The sequence below is a fragment of the Myotis nattereri genome (assembly GCF_964212035.1).
Source record: "Myotis nattereri genome assembly, chromosome: 15".
In the NCBI taxonomy this organism is placed as follows: Eukaryota; Metazoa; Chordata; class Mammalia; order Chiroptera; family Vespertilionidae; genus Myotis; species Myotis nattereri.
In genome coordinates this window covers 44,512,710-44,537,784 of record NC_138090.1, presented here as the reverse complement: position 1 = coordinate 44,537,784, position 25,075 = coordinate 44,512,710, and the positions used below count along the sequence as shown (strand labels likewise).

General features: G+C 48.2%; 1 protein-coding gene across 1 annotated transcript; it reads right to left on the bottom strand.

Moving 5' to 3' along the window:
- Positions 1–893: 893 nt before the first annotated feature.
- LOC308530619 (testis-expressed protein 101-like) lies at positions 894–22,228 on the bottom strand (the record flags this gene model as incomplete). The annotated part of the gene is made up of 7 exons (XM_081107328.1): positions 894–1,090; positions 1,725–1,947; positions 19,343–19,479; positions 19,640–19,768; positions 21,591–21,773; positions 21,904–22,044; positions 22,168–22,228. The coding sequence occupies 7 exons, from the start codon at positions 22,226–22,228 to the stop codon at positions 894–896; spliced, it is 1,071 nt and encodes a 356-aa protein (XP_080963454.1).
- Between the last annotated feature and the right edge of the window lie 2,847 nt (positions 22,229–25,075).

Below are 25,075 nucleotides of genomic sequence, written 5' to 3'. Positions count from 1 at the left end.
ATATAGTGGTAGGCCAAACCGGGGGAGAATTTCAGAGATGAGTTTATTAACTACTACCTGTGCTTTCTCAGCCCTGGTCATGTATGCCTCTGGCCACTCAGAGAAGGTGTCTACGAACACTAGGAGGTACCGGTAACCTCCTTGTCCACAGAGTAGTTCAGTGAAGTCCACTTCCCAGTGCTCACCGGACTCAATCCCTGGAATCGGCTTCCCAGTGGTACTGTCACTGGTGGGCTTGAGTTTACCTGGGCACAAATTTGGCACCTTCTGGCTATATCCCGGGTTATTCAATGTAGCCTTGGTATGTAGTATTCCCTTCCCAGGAGTTCAGCTAGTTTGGTTCCTCCCAGGTGAGTACTTTGGTGTGTCTGGGAGGCGATGATTTGGCCCAAAGCCTCTGGAACAAAAGGCCTTCCATCTGGTAATAGTAGCTATCCCTGGGAAGTCCCTTTTGCATTTAATTTTGTGGCTGTTTCCTTTTCTTCTGAGGTGTAAACAGGGTTTCACTGTAGATTCTGGGGTGGTACTGCTACCAGTACTTCAAGCAGCCCTACTGGTCTTTTTGCAGTCTCTTTGGCTGTTTTGTCTGCAAACTGGTTTCCCTGGGCCACAGGGGAGTCGTCCTTTTGATGCCCTTTGCAATGGATTACTGCCACTTCCTTGGGCCCCCATATGGCAGAGAGGAGGTTTAATATTTCTTGAGCATTTTTAATGTCCTTGCCTCCTGAGGTTAATAACCCTCTTTCTTGGTATAGAGCCCCGTGGACAGGTACAGTGGCAAAGGCATATCTGCTATCTGTATAAATGTTGACTCTCTTGTCCTTCCCCCACTGCAGGGCCTGTGTGAGGGTTATCAATTCAGCCTTCTGAGCAGAAGTACCATGTCCTGAGGCTTATGCCCAGATGACTCGATTCCTTGTAACCACTGCTGCCCTGGCGTACCAGATACCATTCTCAATGAAGCTACTTCCGTCTGTAAATAATGTCTCCTTGGGGTTGACAAGGAGTTGATCAGTAAGATCAGCCTGTAGAGAGGTGAGAGCCGTCAGGGTGTCTTCACAATCGTGGATGAAGGGCTCTGTCCCTTCATCTGATAAGAGAGTGGCTGGCTTTAGGGCAGCAGTCTTTAGAAAACTCACCCTGGGAAGGTCTAATAAGAGTACTTGGTATTGAGTAATGCGGCCATTTGATAGCCAGCACTCTGGGGGACTGTGCAACAGAGTCTCTGCTGAGTGGGGTGCCACCACCCATAGATCTTGCCCAAAAGTTAATTTAGAAGCCTCTTTAACCACTATTGCCATTTCTGCTATTGCCTTTAGGCAGCTTGGCCACCCTGCAACCACTGGGTCTAGTCTTTTTGACAAGTAGGCAACCGGCCTCTTCCAGGGTCCCAGAGTTTGCATTAGGACTCCTTTCACCACACCTTAGGATTTAACCACATAGAGCTGGAATGGTTTGGTGAGGTCAGGGAGGGCTAAGGCCGGGGCACTTATTAGGGCCTGTTTTAGTTGCTGATAGGCCCTATCTTCTACTTTTGTCCAGTTTAGGTCAGGGTCCTTGCCCCCTGTGGCTGTGTACAGAGGCTTTGCAATTTCAGCAAAACTTAGAATCCAAAGCCTACAATACCCTACCCCCCTCAAGGAATTCTCGTACCTGTCGCTTCATCTTGGGGGTTGGGATAGAGAGTATTGCCTGGATTCTACTGTGGGAGAGGGTCCTCTTACCTTCCTCTATGTGATATCCAAGGTAAGTTATCCTGGTGGCACAGAGTTGGGCTTTCTTAGCGGAGACTCGGTATCCAAGGCGGTTCAATGCCAGCAGCAGATCCCGTGTAGCCTGACGGCAGTCTTCTTCTTTCTCAGTGGCCAGTAGGAGGCTGTCAACATACTGGAGCAGGGTGACACCTGGATGGCTGTGGCGATATTCTTTAATGTCTTGGTTAAGGGCCTCATTGAATAGAGTGGAGGAGTTCTTAAATCCCTGAGGGAGTCTGGTCCAAGTCACTTGTCCTGACTCTCCCTCCTCTGGGTCTGTCCACTCAAAAGCAAAAATTGGTTGACTCTGGAGTGCCAAGGGAAGGGAGAAGAAAGCATCCTTCAAGTCTAGGACAGTATAATACTGGTGGCCCAGTTGAAGTAAGCTTAGGAGAGTATAAGGGTTAGGGACGGTAGGATGGATAGTTTCTCCTCTTTTGTTTACCTCCCTTAAATTTTGAACAGGCCTCAAGTCTTCTGTTCCTGGTTTCTGGACAGGTAGTAAAGGGGTGTGCCATGCTGACTGGCAAGGTAATAGGATTTCCGCCTTTCTCAGTCTCTGTATGTGTTTGGCTATACCCAACTTTGCCTTCAGGCTCATCGGGTATTGCCTGACCCAAATAGGAGTGGCAGTGCTGGTGAGCTGGATCACTATGGGAGGCTGGTGTCTTGCCAGTCAAGGTGGATTCCCCTCAGCCCAAACTCTGGGTATCTCTTTCTGGAGCTTTCGGAGGTAGGGGTCTTCTGAGGGGGTCTTTGAAATCCCTTCATGTAGCTTGTATTCCTCCTGTAAGGGCAGGTGAGGAGTAAAAGTGTTCCCTCCGGCTCTGTGGGCAGTTGGAGGAGTACCCAAGGTCCTTCCCCTCCTTCAAAGGAAATTGTGTCTCAGAGTTTGTTGAGTAAGTCTCTTCCCAGAAGGGGGTAGGGGCATTCGGGCATTACAAGAAAAGAGTGGGTAACTGTGCCTGCCCCTAGGTTGGTGATTCGTCCCTGAGTCCAGGGGTAGGATTTTACTCTCCCTGTCGCCCCTTGAACGGGGGTTCTGGACTTCGAGACCGGGCCAGCTGGGTGTTGTAGTACTGAAAACATGGCTCCGGTGTCTACGAGGAAATCCACTGGTTTGCCCCAATGTTCAACATTACCCTGAGCTCCTGGGGGCTTACAGAACCCCGGCGCCCTCAGTCCACCTCCTCGGCCAGAACTGGGTTTTCCTTCATCTCTGGTCTTTTGGGGCATTCCCTTCTCCAGTGTCCTTCCTTTTTACAGTAAGCACATTGGTTCTTCCCCAGCCTGGCCCTTTGGCTTTGTCTCTTTTTTCCCATCTTTCTTCCCGGTGCCTTGCCTTCATCCCTTCCCCTCGTTCATAGCCAGTAAGATCTTTGCCATTTTGGTATTTAGGTTTGCAGTTTGGTCTTCCCGATTATTGAAAACCTTCTGGGCAACCTCGACCAGTTCTGAGAGTGACTTCCCCTCAAAGCCTTCTAACTTTTGTAACTTTTTTCTAATGTCTGGGGATGACTGGGACACGAACGCAACATTAACGGCCCACCAATTTTCCGGGTCAATTGGGGTATACACCTGGTATGCCTCACAAAGCCTCTCTAAAAAGGCGGCTGGGCTTTCACTCGGTCCCTGCACAGTCTCAGTTACCTTGGAGAGATTAGTGGGCTTCCGAGCGGCAGCTCAGATGGCCCTGAGGAGAGTCTGGCGATACCTGTCGAGAGCCTCCTTCCCTTGGTCCAAATTGTGGTCCCCCTTCCAGCTGGAAAAACCGCCTCTATCCTTCCAGGATCAGTAACAGGCTGTCCGTCCGGCCCAAGGACCAGCTTTCTTCCTTCATTTCTTATGCTCTTCCTCTCCTCTGAGGTGAAGAGAGTCTGAAGTAATTGCTAACAGTCGTCCTAGGTTGGCTGGTGAGTGAAGAAAATGGACTCAAGGAGGGAGACCAAACTCTGGGGGTTTTGAGAAAAGGACGGATTCTGATTCTTCCAGTTATACAGATCACTAGTGGAAAAGGGGACATAAATCATAAAAGGTTGACCGTCCAACCGTAAATCCAGGGCGGCTGCCTGATGTAAGGGCAACAAGGGGGCTGGCCCACTTGGAGAAGCCTCCTCAGTCCCTCTCTGTGGGTCCCCTGGAGGTCCATAAGAGGCCCCGGTCCTAGTGTGCGGCAGACTAAAAGGGTTTCTGGCCAACAGAGTTTGTGCGGGTGGCCATGGCAGAGGTTGTGGCGGTGGTGGGGAACTCGACTCCGCAGCCTGCCCCGCACCAGGGAGTGGGGCCTGAGGGATCGGGGGATAAAGGGGAGAAGCCCCCCTGAAGACCTGCTCCGGCTTTCGCCTCTGGACTTAGACCTGGGCCAGGAATAGTACCTGGGGGAGGCTGGGGAGATGACTCCACAGGAGCCGGGGGTCCACTTCCCAAGGGTGTTCCAGGTGGGGGGACATAAGGTAGAGGCTGTCCTGAGACCTCATCCTCGGAGTAATTGGGTAAGATCTTAGGGTCTGTCTTTTTTCCGCCTTTTGAGGGCTCTGTCAGCAAAATAGTCTGTCTCTGTCCCAATTTTTCTTCGGGGCATTGGCATTTGTTTAACCACTGGGGTTTTTCAGTGAGGATGTCTACCCATATCTGAATGTAGGGAATTTGGTCAGGGTGGCCAAGATGACCGTAAACAATGTGCTGAACCCAATATGCCATCCCCAGATCAAAGGACCCAGTGGGTGGCCATCCAACCCCAAACGTGGGCCACTCTCATTCACAAAATTTCTGTAAATCAAAATAACTAATGGGGGTGGTGTAGTTCTCTCCACGTCTCTTGAAGTCCTGACAATTCTCAAGAAAACATTGTAAGGGGGTTGATGAAGACGACTGACCCTGACCCATTTTGACAAAGACAAAGACAACAAAGAACAAAGACAAAACAAACCAGGCAAATGCAACCTAAGGTTGCCCAGACCAGGACCCCCAGACGCCGTCGCGTCCCAGTGGTCGGATTCCAAGGTTCTGCTGTGTCCAGCCCTCTTTTGAGTCCTAAAGGGAACATTCCACAGAGTGATACCAGATTCTTACCTCCCCGCTGTAGATCCAGTTGGTTCGTTGTTTTCGGATTGCAGTTTTGGGAGGAAAACACTCCGCCTCCCTGGGACCCAGGACAGAGACTGGAGTGTCCTCGCCTGGGGCGTCCGGGGTGTCCACCAGCAACTCGGCTGGAGTGGATCTCACTGGGGGCCTCCAAATTAATGGGGCAACCCGCGGAGACAACCACCAGGTACTCAGATCAAGATTTAGGAGCCTTTATTAAGCTGGCCAGCGACTACAGTTACAGCACCCTGCTGAAGCAAAAGCTGGACTGCAGTGCCGACTACAGGAATTACAGCGTTTTTATTTGCAAAAACAATGAAGTTAGTTACAAAGCCTTGTTTACAGAATTTGTTCCCGACACAGTACAGCATCAGTACAGTGACCACCTTCCTATCTATGTGTCCTAGGAACAGAGAGCATGGTGTGCCTTGCCTGGCCGAAGTGCCAGATACGCAGCCCAGCACAGTTCACAGGTCAATGCTCAACCACTGAGCCATGCCACAGGGGCCATTTTAGTATTTTTTTAATTAAAAAATTTTCAATGTTGACATTATTGCAGGAGTCCCCCTCCCTTCTTTGCCCATCTCCACCCTCTCACTTCCTTGGCTTTTACCAAGTTCTTGTCCATATCCATGGGGTTGAACACCCTGTGAGAGCAGTTGGTCCTTTTCATCTTTCCCTCTCCCTTTTGCCTGGTCATGAAACACTAAAACAAAGGGATTTTACAAACCTCCTTGCTCATTTGAAATGCATTTTAAGCTATTGAGACTCAGGGACATGAAGCCATGAGCCAATGTCCTGTGGTTTCTGCTGAGAGATAATCTTGAATTTTATGCTGTCAGGCTTAGGAACACACACACACAGCCTGGGGAGGTTGATTCTTATCCGTTTTCAGGGGGTGGTGTGAGAGAAGCATGTTATATAAGAAGGCAACAGAGGCTGATATTCATCAGTCACGGGAAGGCCGGCAGCCATGGTACCGAACGTGGGACTCTTTCTCATCTGCATTGGTGCCTATGTATTTCTCCAAGTGGGCCATGTGAATGCAGGTAAGGGAAGGGAGAGGGGCTGGAAGTGGTGTGGAAGAAAGTGCACCAGAAATGGGTTGAATGGTAAAATTAATAACAATCTATACTAATAAAAGGGTAATATGCTAATTAGATTGGGAGACCTTCTAGGAGACCTTCCAGAGATCCTTCCGGACAAAGCCATGGTGGTGGAGCTGAGGCAGAGGCGGTTAGGGGTGAACAGGCCAGGAGGAGGGGGGCATTTGGAGGAAGCTGGCTGGCAGGGGTGGGGGTCAGTTGGGGGAGATCAGGCCAGCGGGGCAGCAGTTGGGCGAGAACAGGCTAGTTGAGCGGGACATTTGAGGTCAAGCAAGCTTGCAGCGGGTGTAGTTGGGTGCGAGCAGGATGACAGGGGGTCAGTTGGGGCAATCAAGCTGGCAGGAGGGCAGTTGGGGGCAAGCAGGTAGGCCGTGGGGGGAAGTTAGGGGTGATCAGGCTGGCAGGCAGAGTGGTTAGGGGCGATTAGGCAAGCAGGCAGGTGAGTGGTTAGGAGCCAGTGGTCCCAGATTGGGAGAGGGATGTCCGACTGCCCTGTGGGATCGGGCCTAAACCGGTAGTTGGACATCCCCCAAGGGGTCCCAGATTGGAGAGGGTGCAGGCTGGGTTGAATGACAACCCCCGTGCACAAATTTTGTGCACCGGGCCACTAGTATTAATAATAATCCTATATAATAAAAGCCCAGTGAACATAATGGCAGAACGACCAGAACGACTGCTCAACCAGTCACTATGAGGTGCACTGACCATCTCTCAGTCCCTTTCTCTGGCCAGCAGGCCCTGATCACCGATGGCAAACAAGGACCTGGGATGGGTGGCGGGGGATGTGGGTGGCACCAGGCCAAGGCACCTGCCCACTGGTCGCCACACACACAGAGGGTGACAGGCAGTGGGGGTGGGGCCGGCGAGCGGGTGGGAATGGCTGACCGCTCAGTCCCTCCCCGGGCCATCAGGCTCCCATTGCTGTATGATGAATGGGGAACTGGCTTGGGTAGTGGCGGGGGGTGGGGCTGGCTGCTGGCAGCCAGGGAAGATGGCCCTGATCACAGGCTAGGCCTGGGGACCATACCTGCAAACAATTTCGTGCACCAGGCCTCTAGTAAATAATAATAATGTTCTTGAGTGTGCCTCAAGGGCCAAACACTGTTTTTTCAATGCTTACTTGAGGACATGTTTTTATTGATGTGTGAGAGAGAGGAATGGAGAGAGAGAGAGAGAGAGAGAGAGAGAGAGAGAGAGAGAGAGAGAAACATTGATGTGAGAGAGAAACATTGACTGGTTGCCTTCTGTACAGGCCCCAACTGGGGATTCAACCCACTACCTACATATGTGCCTGACTGGGAATCGAACCCTTGACCCTTTGGTGCATGGGACAATGCTCCAAATAACTGAGCCACATTGCCCAGGGTGGCCAAACTCTATGAAGAACTTGTTTTTTTTTAAAACAAGTCTCTGAAGTGTAAGCCTAGTCAGTCTGACTCAAAAGCTCATAGTGTTATTTTTAAAAAAATATATTTTATTGATTTCTTACAGAGAGGAAGGGAGAGGGATAGAGAGTTAGAAACATTGATGATGAGAGAGAAACATCAATCAGCTGCCTCTTGCACACTCCCCACTGGGGATGTGCCCGCAACCAATGTACATGTCCCTGACCGGAATCGAACCTGGGACCCTTGAGTCTGCAGGCTGATGCTCTATCCACTGAGCCAAACCAGTTAGGGCTCAGAGTGTTATTAACTATCGATCCCCACAACAGCTGCCTCATTCCTAAATTTGCTTTCTAGTATTCCAGACATGGGCCCCTACACACAAGGTTTCATATATTGTTCACAGTGAGTTTTTGATATAAATAAGGATACATGTTCAGGATAACAGGGAAGCCATATTGTCAGGGCACATGCACCATTAATGTGGTACCAGTTGAGTCCCATTTGGCCATTTAACCCTAAGTTGTCAGTATGATTGCAATGAGACAGTGCAACATTCTTACTCATCTGGTATATCTTGTAGCCTTCTCATGTACCCCTTTCTATTAAAATGGCCTTCAAAATGTGAAGGAAATAGTGTTGCTAATTATAGTCACTATGTTGTAGAGCAGATCCACAGAGCTTACACTTGGTGTTCTTACCACAGTACAAAATTATAATTTGTTTAAAATTTTTTTTATTGATTAAGTTATTACATATGTATCCTTATAGAGCTGCAGAGCATTTCTCCCACCAATTGGACTCAGACCAACCCCATCCATCTCTCCTCTTCCATCCATCTTCTGTACCCCTGTATTTTTTCCAGCTCAGTTGCAGCCTGGGACCCTCTGTCCTCCTGCAATTATCTCAGACTAGTGGCCTGGTGCACAAATTCATGCACATTGAAAGGAAATTAATTAGAAGAAATATTTTAATATTGTTACTCGCACTTTCTCTATAATAGAAGTGTCAACCGAATTCATGATCGACAATGACAGATGGAAACACATGTGTGTGAGTGACACCAGCAAGAGCTTTATATGTATTGCATCTGTGCAAGCCAACTTAGCCTTTTATGTATATAGAATAAACTTGCTTAATTAGACCTGCTTTCTGATTTAGCTAAACTTTTTTTCCAGCCCAGTGAAGCACCCCAACTTCTCTTTTAGGTAATTGTCAGCAACACAGCAGTAAATATCAACACAAAGCAGATTATTATTGTAGATCAGACAGGGAGAACAAAGAGTGAAATATTTAACTGCAGCAGAGTTTGACTATATTCTGCGCCATGAGAAAACCTGAAGTCATTTTCAAGGTCCACCATTTCTTAGTTCTTTTCAGTCGGGTCAAGTTTCTAAGCTTTCTAAATCTTCATTTTCTGGCTAATGAAAAGAAAATAGGATTACACTGAGTCGCCTATGTACCTACTCCAGGACTTCTGTGAGGATCAAATGAAATGAGGCACGGGAAAACGCTTCACAGACATTTGATTACAGTGTAAAGTGTTTCCACCTGGCTATAAAGCAAGTCGTGCCCCTGGGCTCAAGAAACTGCAAGGAGGTTAGTCATTGCTAGGGTGAGAAAGCCGGGCCTTGCCATGTGACATCATAACCCGGTGCCCACAGTGACCGTTTCTGGGCTGGTCTGGGCTGTGGGCTGCATTTTGTGCCATGGGGTCTTGGCAGCATCAGCTGCAATTTGGTGGGCTGTCTCTCCGGGGTGGTGGCGGGGCCTGTGTTCCACTTGGGGGAAGCCAAGTGTTGCTTTGTGGGCGACAGGTCCATGGTGCTGTTCCTCTGTGTATCACAGCAACTCCTGCATTGAGCATATGTCTGCTGGTGGTTGGTGTGTGTCATAGCAACCGATCGAAAGGAGGTAAGGACACTTAGCATATTGGCCATATATATATAAATATATAAATATAAATATATATATATATATATATATATATATATATATATATATATACACACACACACACACACACTAATATATATTAGAGGGCAAGTGCATGAAATTCATACATAGGGTGGGGAGGTCCCTCAGCCTGGCCTGCACCCTCTCACAATCTGGGACCCCTTGGGGGGTTTCCTCCTGGTTTGGGCCCGATCTACAGCAGATCAGGCCTAAACCGGCAGTCAGACATCCCTCTCGCCATCCGGGACCACTGGCTCCTAACAGCTTGCCTGCCTACCTGCCTCATCCCCCTAATTACTCTTCCTGCTACCTAATTGCCCCTAACCATTCACCTGCCTGCCTGATCACCTCTAACTACTCTGCCTGCCTACCTGATCGCCCCTAACCACTTGCCTGCATGCCTGAATGCCCCTAACCACCTCTGCCTGTCTGCCTGATCCCCTTAACCACTCACCTGCCTGCCTGATCACCTCTAAGTACTTTGCCGGCCTGCCTGATCGCCCCTAACCACTCCACTGCCTGCCTACCTGATTGCTCCTAACTGCTTGTTTGCCTGATTGCCTCTAATTGCTCGCCATCATCCCTAACTGCCTCTGCTTGCCTGCCTGATCATCCCTAACCACTCTGCCTGCCTTCCTGATCACCCTTACCACTCGCTTGCCTGCCTGATCCCCCCTAACCACTCTGCCTGCCTGCCTGATCACCCCAACACTTCTGCCTGTCTGCCTGATTGCCCCTAACTGCCTTTGCCTCAGCCCCTGCCTTGGAGGCTTAGTCTGGAAGGATGTCTGGAATGACGTCTGGAAGGTTGTTCAGCTGTCCAGTCTAATTAGCATATTATGCTTTTATTATTATAGATAAGCAATGTTGGGAAATAATGAAAAAAACAACAACAGTCAAATCAAACACACTAATGTTAGGTGGCAACGTTGATCAGCATTCTTCAAAAGTATTTTACATGCATGGGCTAAGTCTGCCCTCTCAGTAATGGAAGGGCCAGGTGCACCCCTCCCTTCCCCCTCCTCCCATGTGTCTAGTCCAGGGGTGGGCAAACTTTTTGACTCGAGGGCCACAATGGGTTCTTAAACTGGACCGGAGGGCCGGAACAAAAGCATGGATGGAGTGTTTGTGTGAACTAATATAAATTGAAAGTAAACATCATTACATAAAAGGGTACGGTCTTTTTTTTTTTAGTTTTATTCATTTCAAACGGGCCGGATCCGGCCCGCGGGCCGTAGTTTGCCCACGGCTGGTCTAGTCATTAAGATCAAGCCACTGGTAGATAGTGTGGCTGGAGTCTCAGGATGAGGCCTCATTCCAAGGGATGGTGTTCTACTCAGGGAGCCTGTCCAAGAAGCACAGGCAGCACTGGGTGGGGGCAGAGGTTATTCAAACAGAAATAGGCACATGAGTTGCAGAGAGGCGAGCTTTGCCACCAGTAAATTCAGTGATGCAGCTGAGAGAATTCATACAAGCCAAAGACGCCTTGGCCACGAAGCCCTCTCCGGTTTCCATAGTTTTCTTCTTCAATCTATTCAAGTGCCAAAGTCAGGGCACGCTGAAACTCATGTTGTTACCCCATGAATGTGGCTTGTTATTGGGCTTCTGAATGGTGTGAGGCAGATTATTAATGATAATAAGAAGACATCACCTGTGTTCATAGATGTGACAGGGACTTAGATTTTTGGTGTTGAATCAGGTGAAGCAGACGCTCCAGACACAACAAATCTGCAGGGTATAAAGAATTATGATTCTAGCCCTGGCCAGGTGTCTCAGTTGGTTGGAGGGTCAGCAAAAGGTTGTGGGTTCGATTGGTGTCAGGGCACATACTTATAGGCTGCGGATGTGATCCTCAGTTTGGACGTGTATGGGAGGCAACTGAGGAATGTTTCTCTGTCTCTCCCTCCCTCTCTTCTTCTCTGTCTAAAAATCAATAAAAACATATGCTAGGGCAGTGCTTGGCAAACTGCAGCTCTTGAGCCAAATGCGGCTCTTTGGCCCCTTGAGTGTGGCTCTTCTACAAAATACCGACTTCTGCGCATGGGCCACGAAGTTTCAATCGCACTGAATGTGCGCGCCCACACCTGGTATTTTGTGGAAGAGCCACACTCGATGGACCAAAGAGCCACATGTGGCTCACGAGCCGCAGTTTGCCAACCACTGCCTAGGTTAAGGATGAAAAGAAATTATAATCACAAATCAGGCTGCTTTCTCGTCTGGCAAGCTTCTCTGTCTCTTGGAACTCCAATGCCCACAAGAAATAAATGTCTCTGGGTAAATAATGTTACAGGACCTTACAACTGTCACAGACAAGCACCAGGCCATCTGGATCTGGACACCCCTGGTGCTTAGCAGGGGGCTCTGGATGCGCAGGCGCTTTGTTGGGGTGGGCTGGCTTGAACAGAAACGTCGCCAGAATCACTGCAGAACTCATGATGCCTAAGAGCTGTGAGGAGAACAATGCCTGCTTCATTTTTTAGTGGCATCCTGTGTTTTCCCATTTACCTATCAAGACAAGAAGTATTTTGATTGCACTCTCCATGGCTCTGCATACAATTGGTGTTCTCTAGAAGAAAAATATACAGGGAAATGGAAATATTGCACAAAGGATGGTAAGCATGCTGATTTTCCTCATGTGAGGAGCATGTGGGGGATTTCCATAATTGACTCTCAGGTGGGAGCCTCAATCAGCTCCTCACCCAGCCCCTGGTGTTCCATTCACATCCCCTTTCTCTTGCTAAGACTAATATAACCTCACCACAGCTAATTTTCACACTTTTGTTCTGCTTTTCAGACTTTGCCCCATGTTTCTTCCCCTTTACCTATGACCACAAATTGTATGACAGCTGCACAACTGCTGGGAGTTTCATTAAAAAGTCATGGTGCTCAGTCACTGCAAACTACGACAAGGATGGAGCTTGGAAGCACTGCTTTGACTAGTAACACAGGGTAAGTGCGTCTGTGGAGGAGGACAAAAGACAGGGATGAGTAGGGAAGGACGGAGCTGGATAGAGAGATGGAGTCAGGTGATGTGGAGAGGACAGAGGAGACATGAAGGGGTGTGGGGAGGAGAGAGGGGACAGGAGGAAGGGCGAGGAGCCTAGGTTTGGACAAGAAAGAAAAGGGAGCAAAAATGAAAAGAGTAAAAGACAAAGACAGAATGCAAACAATGGAGAGAGGAGATTTAGAAAAGGAAGAAGAAACAGAGTTTGCAGATAAGACATGGAAGGAAGGATTGGGGAGGATTAGGGGTAAGAGAAGGTAGAGGGAGAGGAGGCAGGAGAGGAAGAGAGTGCAATGCACAGTCTTTTGAGGGAGTGTGAGAGAGCCAGGGTAGCGCTGGGGGAGAGCAGGGAGAAATGGAGAAGAGAAATACTCCAGGGGGCTGATTGGAGGAAATCAATAGAACTCATTCATGTTGACAGCAAGACCATGTTTCATGTCTGTAGAGTGACCCTACCCACAGCCATGGATTCAGTCAAGCCTTTGAACCCAAAGCACAGCAAACCAAGACATCGCAAGCATGGAGCGCATACTCTGAGTGACAGAGGTGACATCCTTTCCCTGCAAGTCGAGTCCCCCTCACCTGGCAATAAACCGCTTTCTCTGCAGGTGTGACTTTGTTGTCCTTTCCCGAGAGAACCATCTTTCAGGTGGGAGGCAGACTGCTTGACCACCTGGATCACACAGGATCTTCACATACAGCCCTCTCCTCCTACAAACCCTGTAGCAACAGCACACATCATAGCTGTCTTTTCTGTGGGCTTGATTGAATGACAAAGGTGTGGGGAGGCCGCTAGGGCAGGAGGGGTCCTGAGGCCAGAGAGGGCTGGTGCCTGCCATAGACAGTTTGTCTTTCCTGACTTCACTAAAATGTTATTTCTTTCTGGAGATATTCTCTGACTCCTCAAGTAGAAGGATCTCTGGTCAATGTCTCCCAGCCTTTCACTCTCTACTTGCAACTCAGCTGCCCATTTCCCTGGGGGACTCTAATCTTTGGGAAGACAAGCTGGACTGTGTTGTTTGTCCTGGCATTGGTCCAAAGTGCAGAACCTGACACATACTTGGCCCCCAGACACTTTTCAAAAGGCATATGTTGTAGAAAAAGTCTTTCAGTGAATAGTTGGGTGTGAATGAGTCACAAATTCACAGGTGCCAGAAATAAAGGGCCTGGAAGCCAGAGCCTAACCTGTGTTCTGGGGCCTGAGCAGCCCAGGGAGAGATGTAACAGTGGCTGTGGGAGATTTTAGTCAGCTGTGAGGTCACCACTCATGTCCTATATAATGTTGGGGTCAGTAACTGAGACTATAACTTAAAACAGAGTCATCGTAAGGGCTATCCAGTTAAGGAACTTAGAAAATCTCTTGTGTTCCCAGAGAAGCAAGCAAGAAGTTTGTCACTGTAAATGGATTATAACAGCCGTGGGCAAACTACGGCCCGCGGGCTGGATCCGTCCAGTTTGAAATGAATAAAACTAAAAAAAAAAAAAAGACCGTACCCTTTTATGTAATGATGTTTACTTTGAATTTATATTAGTTCACACAAACACTCCATCCATGCTTTTGTTCCAGCCCTCCGGTCCGGTCCAGTTTAAGAACCCATTGTGGCCCTCTAGTCAAAAAGTTTGCCCACCCCTGGATTATAAGGAAACATTCATTCAAGAACATATACTAAGTATCAGTAAGAACAGCAGATCTGTGCCATCTGACCTACGCCCCCCACCCCCCATGCCCATCACCCACCCCAGCTCTGTATGAGGAAAGTAACTATGCGTGGGCGGAGCCAAAAAGATAGGTTTCCCTTCTTCCATCTCCCAGTCAAGGACTACAGGTAGCATCACTTCCAGGGGGAAAGGCTGCCATTCTTACTGCACCCCGCAGGTCCAGGTGTCAGAGGGTAATTTCAGGGAGGTGTGATTGACAGGTTAGGGACTTTCCCTCCACTCAGATGTCACTCATTGTTTCCAGGCTCCACCCAGTGATAACAGGCTCAGAATACTGGGCTCTCTGTCACTTTGGCCCCAGCTTGTTTGTAGTGAAGATTTTCCATGTTGGAAGAAGCAAGCCATGAAGGCCAGGGTCTACTAACCCCTGCCCAGTGCCCTGTGTGTACAGCAGAGGGGGCCTTCTGAGAAAAGCCCTCCACTGTCCTTGCCTCCAGTTCTCAAGCTGTGGCTCTGAGACACAGGTAAGAGCAGAGCTTTGCCTGGCTGGTATGGCTCAGAGGTTGAGTGTTGACTCATGCACCAGGAGGTCACCGGGTCCATTCCCAGTCAGGGCACATGCCTGGGTTTGAGGCTCTATCCCCAGCAGAGGGCGTGGAGGAGGCAGCTGATCGATGTTGATGTTTCTCATCAATGTTCTATCTCTCTCCTTCTCCCTTCCTCTCTCTCTAAAAATATATCAATAGAAACACATTAAGAAGTTTGGTGGGGGGAGAGGGGGAGAAGGGGTCCTAGTATAAGGTGACGAGATTTAACTTTGGATGATGGGCTCATGGTGCAATACACAGATCTTGTAACATAGGAACCCACACCTAAAACCTATATGTCATGTTGACCAATGTCACCCAAATCAATTTAATAAATTAATATAAAAATATTTAAAAAAAGGACAGAGAGCTTCAACATTCTTCTCTAGAAAGTGACTTTATTTGGAACAGAATGTATGGAGGGAGTTCATGGAAAAGGGCAGTGTTGTTAACAACGGAGTTGGTGGTGGTCACCAATGCAGAGGAGCCGGGTGGCTCCATGACAAGCTAACCCCCAGGCTGGCTGTTGAACTTGGGAGAACTAGGGAAAGCGACAGCTAATAGGAGTCCTCCTGGGGTCAGAACTAACCTCCAAGCCAGCCTCAGAAACAACCCCTGAGTGAATTAAAAGTAAGTATATCTTTATTGTTTAAGGTATTACAGATGTCTCTTTTCCGCCCCCCGCCCCCATTATCACCCCCTCCTCCAAGCTCCTGTCCCCCGGTCTTCACCCCCCTATTGTCTGTGTCCATGGGTTATACATATGTAGTTATAAGTTCTTTGGTTGATCTTTTTCCTCCTTCCTTTCCCTCTGAGGATCGTCCATTACTCTGGATCTATTTTTTCAGTTTATTTTGTTTATTAGATTCCACATATGAGTGAGCTTATGTGATACTTGTTGTTCTTTGACTGACTTATTTCATTTAGTATACTACTCTCCAGGTTCCTCTATGCTGTTCCAAAGGGTAAGAGATTTTTCTTTTTTGTAGTTGCATAGTATTCCATGGTATAAATATACCACGGCTTTTTTATCCACTCATCTACTGATGGGCACTTGGGCTGTTTTCTCATCTTAACTATTATAAATTGTGCTGCTATGAACATAGGGGTGGTGCATACATTCTTTCTGATTGGTGTTTTGGGTTTCCTTGGATATATTCCTTGAAGTGGGATCACTGGGCCAAGTGGGAGTTCCATTTTTAATTTTTTTGGGAAAATCCATACTGCTTTCCACAGTGGCTGCACCAGTCTGTATTCCCACCAGCAGTGTACTAGGGTTCTCTTCTCTCCACATCCTCGCCAGCACTTATCATTTATTGATATGTTGTTGGTAGCCATTCTGATAGGTGTGAGATGATACCTCATTGTCATTTTACTTTGTTGTTTTGAGAAGAAATAGAAACATAGTCATACAGAATTAAAATGGCAATAAATGAGTACTTATCAATGGTAACCTTAAATGTAAATGGATTAAATACTGCAATCAAAAGACAGAGAGTAGCTGAATGGATACAAAATCATGACCCAACTATATGTAGTTTACAAGAGACCCACATAAAATGAGAGGGAGAGAGAGAGAAACATTGATGTGAGAAACATTTATTCCCTCCTATACACACCCCTATTGGGCATCAAACCCACCACCTGCGTAGGTGCCCTGTGACCTTTTAGTGTATGGGATGATGCTCCACCAACTGAGCCACACTAAGCAAAGCAAGAATTTTCTGTTTTTTTTTCAATCCTCACCTGTGGAGTGATGATATTTTTACAATTGATTTTTAGAGAGAGTGGATGATAGTGGCTGAGGGGAAAAGAGAGAGAAAGAAACATTGATGTGAGAGCGACACAATTGGTTGCCTCCTATGTGTGCCTCAACTGGGATCAAAACTGCCTGGTTATGTACCCTTGACTGGGAATCAAACCCTTGACTCTCTTGTGTGCAAAACAATGCTCTAACCACTGAACTACTGGCCAGGACAGAAATTTCTGTTTTTAAAAATATATATTTTTATTTCAGAGAGGAAGGGAGAGGGAGGTTAACATCAATGATGAGAATCATTCATTTGCTGCCTCTTTGCCTCCCCAACTGGGGATGGAGCCCACAGCCCTGGCATGTGCCCTGACTGGGAATGGAACCTGGTTCATAGGTCGACACTCAACCACTGAGCCACACAATTTGGGCTGGTTTTAACAAGAGAACCATTCTCCTGAATAATGACATTGATCAGGAAGTGAGCATACACAGACCTCATCCTACATAATAAAGAGGTGCTATGCTGATTGACCTTCATGCCCTCAAACATGGCTGCCAATGACCAGGCCACCAGGGGGGTTAATGAGGGACGACCAAATGACTGAACAAGCAGACTGTGTGGGGCAACCAGGTTGGCAGGGAGGCCATGAGGGGCGACCAGGCTGGTGGGGAGGGGGCAGTTAGGGGTGACTAGGCTGGTGGGGGGGCAGTTGGGGGTAACCAGGCTGGCAGAGGGGGACAGTTCAGGGCAACCATGCCAGCAGGGCAGGCAGTGAGGGGTGACCAGGCCGGCATGGAGGGGGCAGGTGGAGGTGACCTGGCCAGCAGCTGGAGGCAGTTAGGTATAACCAGGCTGGCAGGCGTGCCAGTTAGGGGTGATTAGGCCGGCACACAGAGGCAGTGAGGGGCAACCAGGCTGTTGGGGAGAGAAGTTAGGGGCAACTAGGCAGGCAGGCAGGTGAATGATTAGGAGCCAGTGGTCCAGGATTGTGAGAGGGATGTCCAACTGCTGGTTTATGCCGATCCCTGGGATTGGGCCTAAACCGGCACTCAGACATCCCCCAAGGGGTCCCAGATTGGAGAGGGTGTAGGCTTGACTGAGGGGACCCCCGTGCACGAATTTCATGCACTGGGCCTCTAGTCTTGTAATGCAAGCACAGTGTAAGACCCTTGATCATGTTCTGTACATGATGCAAATAGTATAAATGGTGGCAAATTCCTATATCCCCACCCTTTGTCAACCCAGAACCTCTTTTCTTTCCAGGGAGACTGAGTTCTACATTGATGTGCTTGAAGTCCATCTGCAGGGTGCGTCTGCACCCCTTTGGAGTGCTGTCAATATTTTCTGGATTTGCGATAGCCGGATTGCTGAGAATGATCTTATTCTTGCAGAAAATGCAGTAAAGAGCTCAAAGTCTTTTACAACAAGGTAGTTTATGTATTCTTGAGTAATCCTATATAATAAAATGGTAATATGTGGGGTGGGGCAGTTATGGGTGACCAGGTCAGCAAGGAGGGCAATTAGTGGCAATCAGGCCAGCACGCAGAAGAAGTGAGGGGTGATCAGGCCAGCAGTATAGGGGGGCAGTTATTGACCTAACCATGGAACGACTGGCCGCTATGACATTCACTGAGCAGGCAGGCAGGCTAGTGGTTGGGGCAATCAGGCAGCCAGGCAATGTGATTAGGGGTGATCAGGCAGGCAGGCAGGCAGGTGAGCAGTTAGGGGTGATCAGGCAGGCAGGCAAAGGGGTTAGTGGCGATCGGGCAGGCAGAGGGGTTAGGGGCAATCAGAGAGGCAGGCAGGCAGAGTGGTTAGTGGCAATCAGGCAGGCAGGCAGAGTGGTTAGGGGCAACCAGGCAGGCAAGAAGAGTGGTTAGGAGCAATCAAGCAGGCAGGCAGAGCGTTTATGGGCAATCAGACAGACAGGCAGGCAGGCAAGTGGTTAGGGACAATCAAGCAGGCAGGCAGGCAGGCAGAGTTTTATGGGCGAACAGCCAGGCAGGCAGAGTGGTTAGGGGGAATCAGGCAGGCAGTCAGAGTGATTAGGGGTGATCAGGCAGGCAGGTAGTCAGGCAGGCAAGTGGTTAAGAGCCAGCAGGCAGATGAGCGGTTAGGAGCCAGCAGTCCTGGATTGTGAGAGGGATGTCTGACTGCAGGCTTAGGATGACAGTTGGAAATCCCCTGAGGGATCCCAGATTGTGAGAGTGCACAGTCTGGGCCAAGAGCCCTCGACCCCCATGCATGAATTTTGTGCACCAGGCCTCTAGTAAGTAAATAAATTAATAAGCATGAGAATCTAAAAATATCATCCCCTCCCCAGAGCTTCAGGCCCAGCCGCCTCCTAAATTTCCTCTGTCCACTGAAGAGGTATGAAGTAGGTGGCAGATAAAGGATGGAATCATGTAAAGTGGCAAGGAACAGATAGGAAATAGGGAAATGGGGCCCATGATAATTGAAGAATTTGGAGTCTGGTTTTTCCTATTCTTCCATACCTCCCAGAAAAATACTAGAACCCCAAACAGCCTATTTTGGCATTAAGATTGGGCTGGCAGTGCTCCGGAGGAGATCAATGTTAGTCTTTTGTTCCGCTCCCAAGAGAAGGTACCCTATTAAGTGAAAGGAAAACCAGACTTAGGTAAAAATATCAAAGCTCTGGTCTTAGCTCTGCCCATAGCTATGTAATGTGAGAAACTCACTCAAGTTTTCCAGATCTGTGATTCCCTTTCTTCCAAAGTTGTGGGTTAGAGGAAACACATTTAAAAGGCCCTCTCAGCACTAAAATTCACTTTGAGTCTGGGGGCACATACAAAGCAGAGCAGAAACTTTATTAGAAATGTCAAACACATCCATAGGAACTCCCTGTTCTTCAAGTCTCCACCTGCTCATCATCTCATGACCAGCAGTAGGAGGCTTCCAGTCCAAGGAGGTGTTCTGTGACTTGAGACAGATGTCTCCACAGGAACACTGTCAAGTGATTATAGCAATAGCAGCAGCAACAGTCCAAACCTCCCAACTGAAATGGAAATCGAAGTGGTGGCCCCATTTCCAACCTTTCGGGATTGAATGAGAGATTGGTATGGACACATTTCCTTTACCCACATGGGTCCAATTGTGAATATCCCAGACATCAGCCCACAATGAGGTACAGATGTGCAGCCTTTGACCTCCAAAGTTGAGTCGATGTCTCCTATGGAACAAGGAAGGATGGGGAGACACACAGATGTTTTAGAAAACCAGAGAGGAATCCAGTCCCTCCTCATTCCTGGATCCCTGAATGTCAGAACCTCTTGGGATCCACTCAGATGTCTAGTTTTCCAGTCTCTGAAACCATCAGATGTTCAGTTTACCTCCAGCAACCCGAAGTTTTCCTTGATAGCATCGAGTTGTATCAATGGGACAGGGAAGAAAAGGCGCACTCGAACAGGCCCCAAGAGCTAAACAGGTTGGGCAGTGGAAGGCTGTTGACATATTGGGAGCTGGAGGGGGAAAGAGAGGAACAATTTAAGAGTATGTCCTGCTTTTGGAGTTCTCTCCTTGCTGCCTCGTCTTCCCCAAGTCTTTCGTGCTGATACCACTCTAACCAAGGCCTATTACTGCCACCTCCCCACTCTATCCCAACTGATTTTCTTGGCTGTTAGAACCCCATCCAACATGACTTTCAAACTCTGTGCTTAGTTCCATCTAGGATCATTGTCTAGAAGGAGAAAGACATGTAAATAATTCAATACAACTCAGTAGGCACTGTGTCTTAGGTATAAGAGCATTAAATTAAAGGAAGACTCAACTACCTAAAAGAATTTGGTGTTTTCAGGGAGCAGATATCTGAGTTGAGATGATGAATAGAGGTTAGCTTTGTGAAAATGGGGGTTTATGGGGTAGCAAAGGAAACAGTAAGGACAAAGTCCTGGATCTGTGAGCCAACTTGGTGAATATGGGGAATTGTAAGCAATTGCAGTGTTGATATTCAACTGTGAGGCACTGGTAGGGCTGGACTGGCTGTTATAACCGTGTCCATTCTGATTGGCCAGTACCACCTCCATTGTCAACTATTGTGAATACCAGCCTCTGGCAGAACACAATAGATAAGAGAGGAAGAGAAGGAAGTGAGCTGAAAAGATAGGCTGAAGGGGGGTAGCAGGCTATGATCAAGTGGCAGCCAGGAAAGGATAGTTTTTAGTTAACCCTTTGCGGTCGTTTGTCTACTCTCAGCCACCAAAGCTTTTTTTACCGTTCTGGTCGTCTGTCTGCTGTCAGCCACCATAGCAAGGAACCGTACGAATCTTAACTCTATTCATTCATGTATCAGTTCATAATTTCTCTGAAAGCTCTTAAGTGTCTAAGCGACCTTGCCCCGAACCAAAACACTGCCCTGACAAATCAGAGATATCGAAACTCAATATAAACAAACACGGTCGTTCCACACTCGCCATGCAAAACACCGTAGCGAGTCAGTCGCCCTTTGAGAGTGAAGAAATCGACAAGCTTCGAAGACACTTTGCAGAATTTCAAATAAAGCTTTACAAACTACGTTTAACTATAATTAGGCATTCTCGCTTGTTAAGATATTTCAAAATAACACTCCAAAATGGCAAAAAGAAAGTTACCGAAAGAAGTGTACTGCGAATCTGAAAGTAACTATGAAGAGTTTTATTTTGGCACCTTGAATACTGACTCTGACGTAGAAAGTGATAACGTTTGTAGTGATTCTACTAGTAGTGACGTAGTTCCAAAAAAGAATTAATAAATCTTGTTTATCCTTCATAATCTTGCATGTTATGTATCACTGCTCTTTCAATGGAAATTAATTCCGACCAGTATGACACCCATGTCCAAATTTAATATGACCGCAAAGGGTTAAAGCCGTCACCTTGTTCAGAGATCTTCATGGACATCTTGTTTAATGACACAAAACCCAAATGTATATCCCAGCCTTCACTGATATCCCTCTCTTCTGAGCAGCGTTGAGACCCCAAGGTAACAATTTAGAAAAAGAAAGACAAGCAGAAGGTCTGAGGCCCTTTTGTGTGTGGCCTGATTGGGCCTAAGCCACGTAGGAACACAAAAAGAGGTGTTGGGTGGGTGGGTGGGTACGTGAGATGCCAGGGGCACACTGTGGAGAGCATACAATCGTATAACCACTGCGCTTGACCCCGGAAACGAATACAAAACAACGCTGAATGCAAACCGCATTGGAAAATAATTGAAAGTTAACAAGCTGGAGGGAGAAGAGGACAAGAAGGAGCAAGACCTACACTGCCTTCCGGGTTGACCACCCCTCTCTCTCCCCTCCCGAGGTACCTGGGATCACCGCTGGATTCCATATCTCAGGGATGTTCTCTCTGCTGTTGCAGAAGGAGTGCTCACAGTAGCTGCTGTAGGAGACCACCATTATGCCGGGCGGTGGGGAGTGCTGGACCAACGTTATGGCGGGTATCCCATCGGAGTTGCAGCCCTTCGTGGCCAGAAGTGCCGTCTTGGCCCCTGTTAAGAGCGCAAAGAGAAGGAAGGGGTATGGCGGGCCTCACCTTTGGCCCCGGGGAGAGGGGAACAGCACTGACACGGATGCCATCACCTTCCTCCCACTCCACGGGGCCGCCCCTTCTCGTTTTACCGGATTTGACCATCATCAGGGATTCCTGGCACAGCGCCCCATTGTCACAAGTCTCAACTCTCTCCGTGGTCCAGTTGAATGCGCTTGGGTCCTCCTCCAGGCTCATGGACATGCCCTTGTGACAGTACAGATGCTGCGCCACTGGCGTGGGAACAGGGTACAGGTCAGCACCTGCCCTCCTCCGTGGGGCCCCCATCACACCTTTCCCGCCCAAACTCCCGCCCGTGACCCGGATGCGCTTTCCCCCTTGACCCCCACACGTACGAGTGGAGGAGGCTCTGAGGAGAACGAGCAGCAGCAAACCCTGGGCGTGACGGGCCCCCATGGCTCCGTGAAGAGAGGGTTGGAAGAAACGACCCGGTTCTGTGATTCGATGGAGGAGAGGAGACCTTTCAACCACCTTCGAATGAATGAAGCTAAATCTAGGTCCCACGAGCGTGGACATCAGGGCGGGGGTCACCGGTACGTAAAGTGCTGGCCCCCAAAGCCAGGCCGCCCCTGTCCATCCAGCTTGTGGGTTGGCGCCAGTTACCACGGTTCCTGGGCCTCAGTGTCCACCGCTGTGATGCTGAGGCCCAGCCACCGACTTCCTCAAGGCAAGGCGTGCAGCCACCAAAGCCTCTCCCCCCGCAGGCCCCAGGCGTCGGGCCCGAAGGCCCCTCCTCCCTCAGGCCCAGCAGCCCAGTCCCCACCTACGGTCGGCCCCTCAAGGCCCAGGTATCCCAGCCTCCAGCTCCTAGACCCATCAGAACCCGGGGTCTGGGATCCCCGCCCTGGCCTCGGAGGAGCTGGGGTTCAGCCTCCTGTTCCCGGAAGGCCCATCATGCCAGGCCCAGACCTCTCTCTCAGACCCGGGAGCCCAGGGCCCAGGCCCGCCCCCCTCAGACCCGGGAGTCCGCGGCCCCCTCCCGTCATCTCTTTCCTCAGGCCCCAGGAATCTCCGTCCCCAGTCTCCTCTGAGTCTTTAATGGGCCAAATTCCACCTGCTTCCAGAGAATTTCCACAGAAATCGAACGGTTCTAAAGGTGCAGCTCCGAACGGCCTCTGGCCCAGCCCGGCCGTCTCTGCTCCTCTCTCCGCGAGGCTCTGAAGGCGGGGCCAGCCTCGCCCCCCAGGTCACTCGAAGCCCCATTGGTCAACATGAAAGCATCTGATGCGCTCATTGGATGAGCCTGGAGGAACCGCCCGGGAGAAGCCTATTCCTGGCCATCTTGGAAGGCAGGCGCATGCGCCAAATGGCGAGTGGCGGTTAAGCGGCTGCGCGAAGCAGGTGGGTGGGGACGCAGGTGCCGTGAACGGTTTTCGCAGCTCCTGGCGTGCAGCGCAGGACGAGGTGGCGCGCCTCGGAGGACATGGCTGATTCTTTTCGCTCTCTGGGCAATGGCGGCTCAGCTGCTCCCGCCATGCTGTATAGAAGCTTTCTGGATGTATCATGAAGTGAAGATGCCTTTTGTGTACGTTCAGACTTGGAACTGTTTCTGTGAGTTGTACGGTATAAATGACTATTTTTTTAATACAGAAAATGCTCTAAGATGATAGTAAAGCTCTTAATTTTAGGTGAAAATATACAAAGAACTCGGAAATGGTTAATAACACTCTAAAGACAGTGAATACAAATATTAAGAGATAGCAATTTAGCTAGGTTAGGAAGAATATCATATTCTTTTAGAATACCCAACCAACTGAGCCAGGGCTTCTCTGCCAATTTTTAAATTGGATTGTTTGTATTTTGGGTGTTGAGCTGTATAAGTTCTTTATAAATTTTGGATTTTAACTTATTATTGACAGATAGATATCTTCTTACATCTAAAAGGTTGTCTTCTCATTTTTGTTGATGATTGCCTATGCTGTGCAAAATCTTTTTTGTGTGATGTAGATCCATTTGTTTATTTTTTCTTTTGTTTCTTTTGACTGAGGAGATATGTCAGAACAAATATTGCTAAGGAAAATGTCCAAGATTTTACTGCCTAAGAGTTTTATGGTTTCAAGTCTTGTATTTAATTCTTTAATCAATTTTGAGTTTATTCTTGTCTATGGCGTAAGAAGGTGATAGTTTCACATTTTTTGCATATATCCAATATCATTTTAGATACATGGAAGTTAACTTTTCCAACACCACTATTGAATAGATTCTATTTACTTCATTGTATGTTTTCAGTCATTATATCTTCAAATAGGTTCTAAATTTCTCTCTCTCTCTAATCTTCTTGTGATACCCCTATGATACAGATGTTGTTACTCATTTTTAATTATTTTTTCTTTGCTGTTATTATTATAAAACTAGAGGCCCAGTGCATGAAATTCATGCAAGAGTAGGCCTTCCTTCCCCCGACTGCTGGCACTGGCTTCCCTCTGGCACCTGGGACCCAGGCTTCCCTCACAGCCCTGGCTTCATCCGGAAGGTTGTCCAGAAGGACATCCAGGCTAATTAGCATATTGCACTTTTATTATTATAGATAGATTTTTTAAAAAATATATTTTATTGATTATTCACAGAGAGGAAGGGACTGGGATAGAGAGTTAGAAACATCGATGAAAGAGAAACATCGATCAGCTGCCTCCTGCATACCCCCAACTGGGGATGTGACTGCAACCAAGGTACATGCCCTTGACCGGAATCGAACCTGGGACCTTTCAGTTCACAGGCCGACGCTCTATCCACTGAGCCAAACTGGTTAGGGCTATAGATAGATTTTTATTGATTTCAGAAAGGAAGGAGAGGGAGAGAGAGGTAGAAACATCAATGATGAGAGAGAATCATTGGCTGCCTCTTCCACACCCACACTGGGGATCGAGCCTGCAACCTGGGCATGTGCCCTGACTGGGAATTGAACTGTGACCTCCTGGTTCATAGGTTGACACTTAACCACTGAGCCATGCTGGCTGGGCATCTTTGTTGTTGTTAAGTGTTTTCTGTTATCTTGTCTTTCAAATCACTGATTCAATCCTCTGCTTCCTCTAGTCTGACTTTGATTCCTTCTATTACATTCTTGATTTCAGATATAGTATTTTTCATTTCTGATGGGCTCTTTTAAAATAAATTTTACGTCTTTTTTGTTGTTGTTGTTAATTCTCACTGGAGGATATTTTTTCCATACATATATTTTTTAGAGAGAGTGTGGGGAGAGGGAAGGAGGGAAAAAGAAAGAGAGAAACATTAATATGAGAGAGA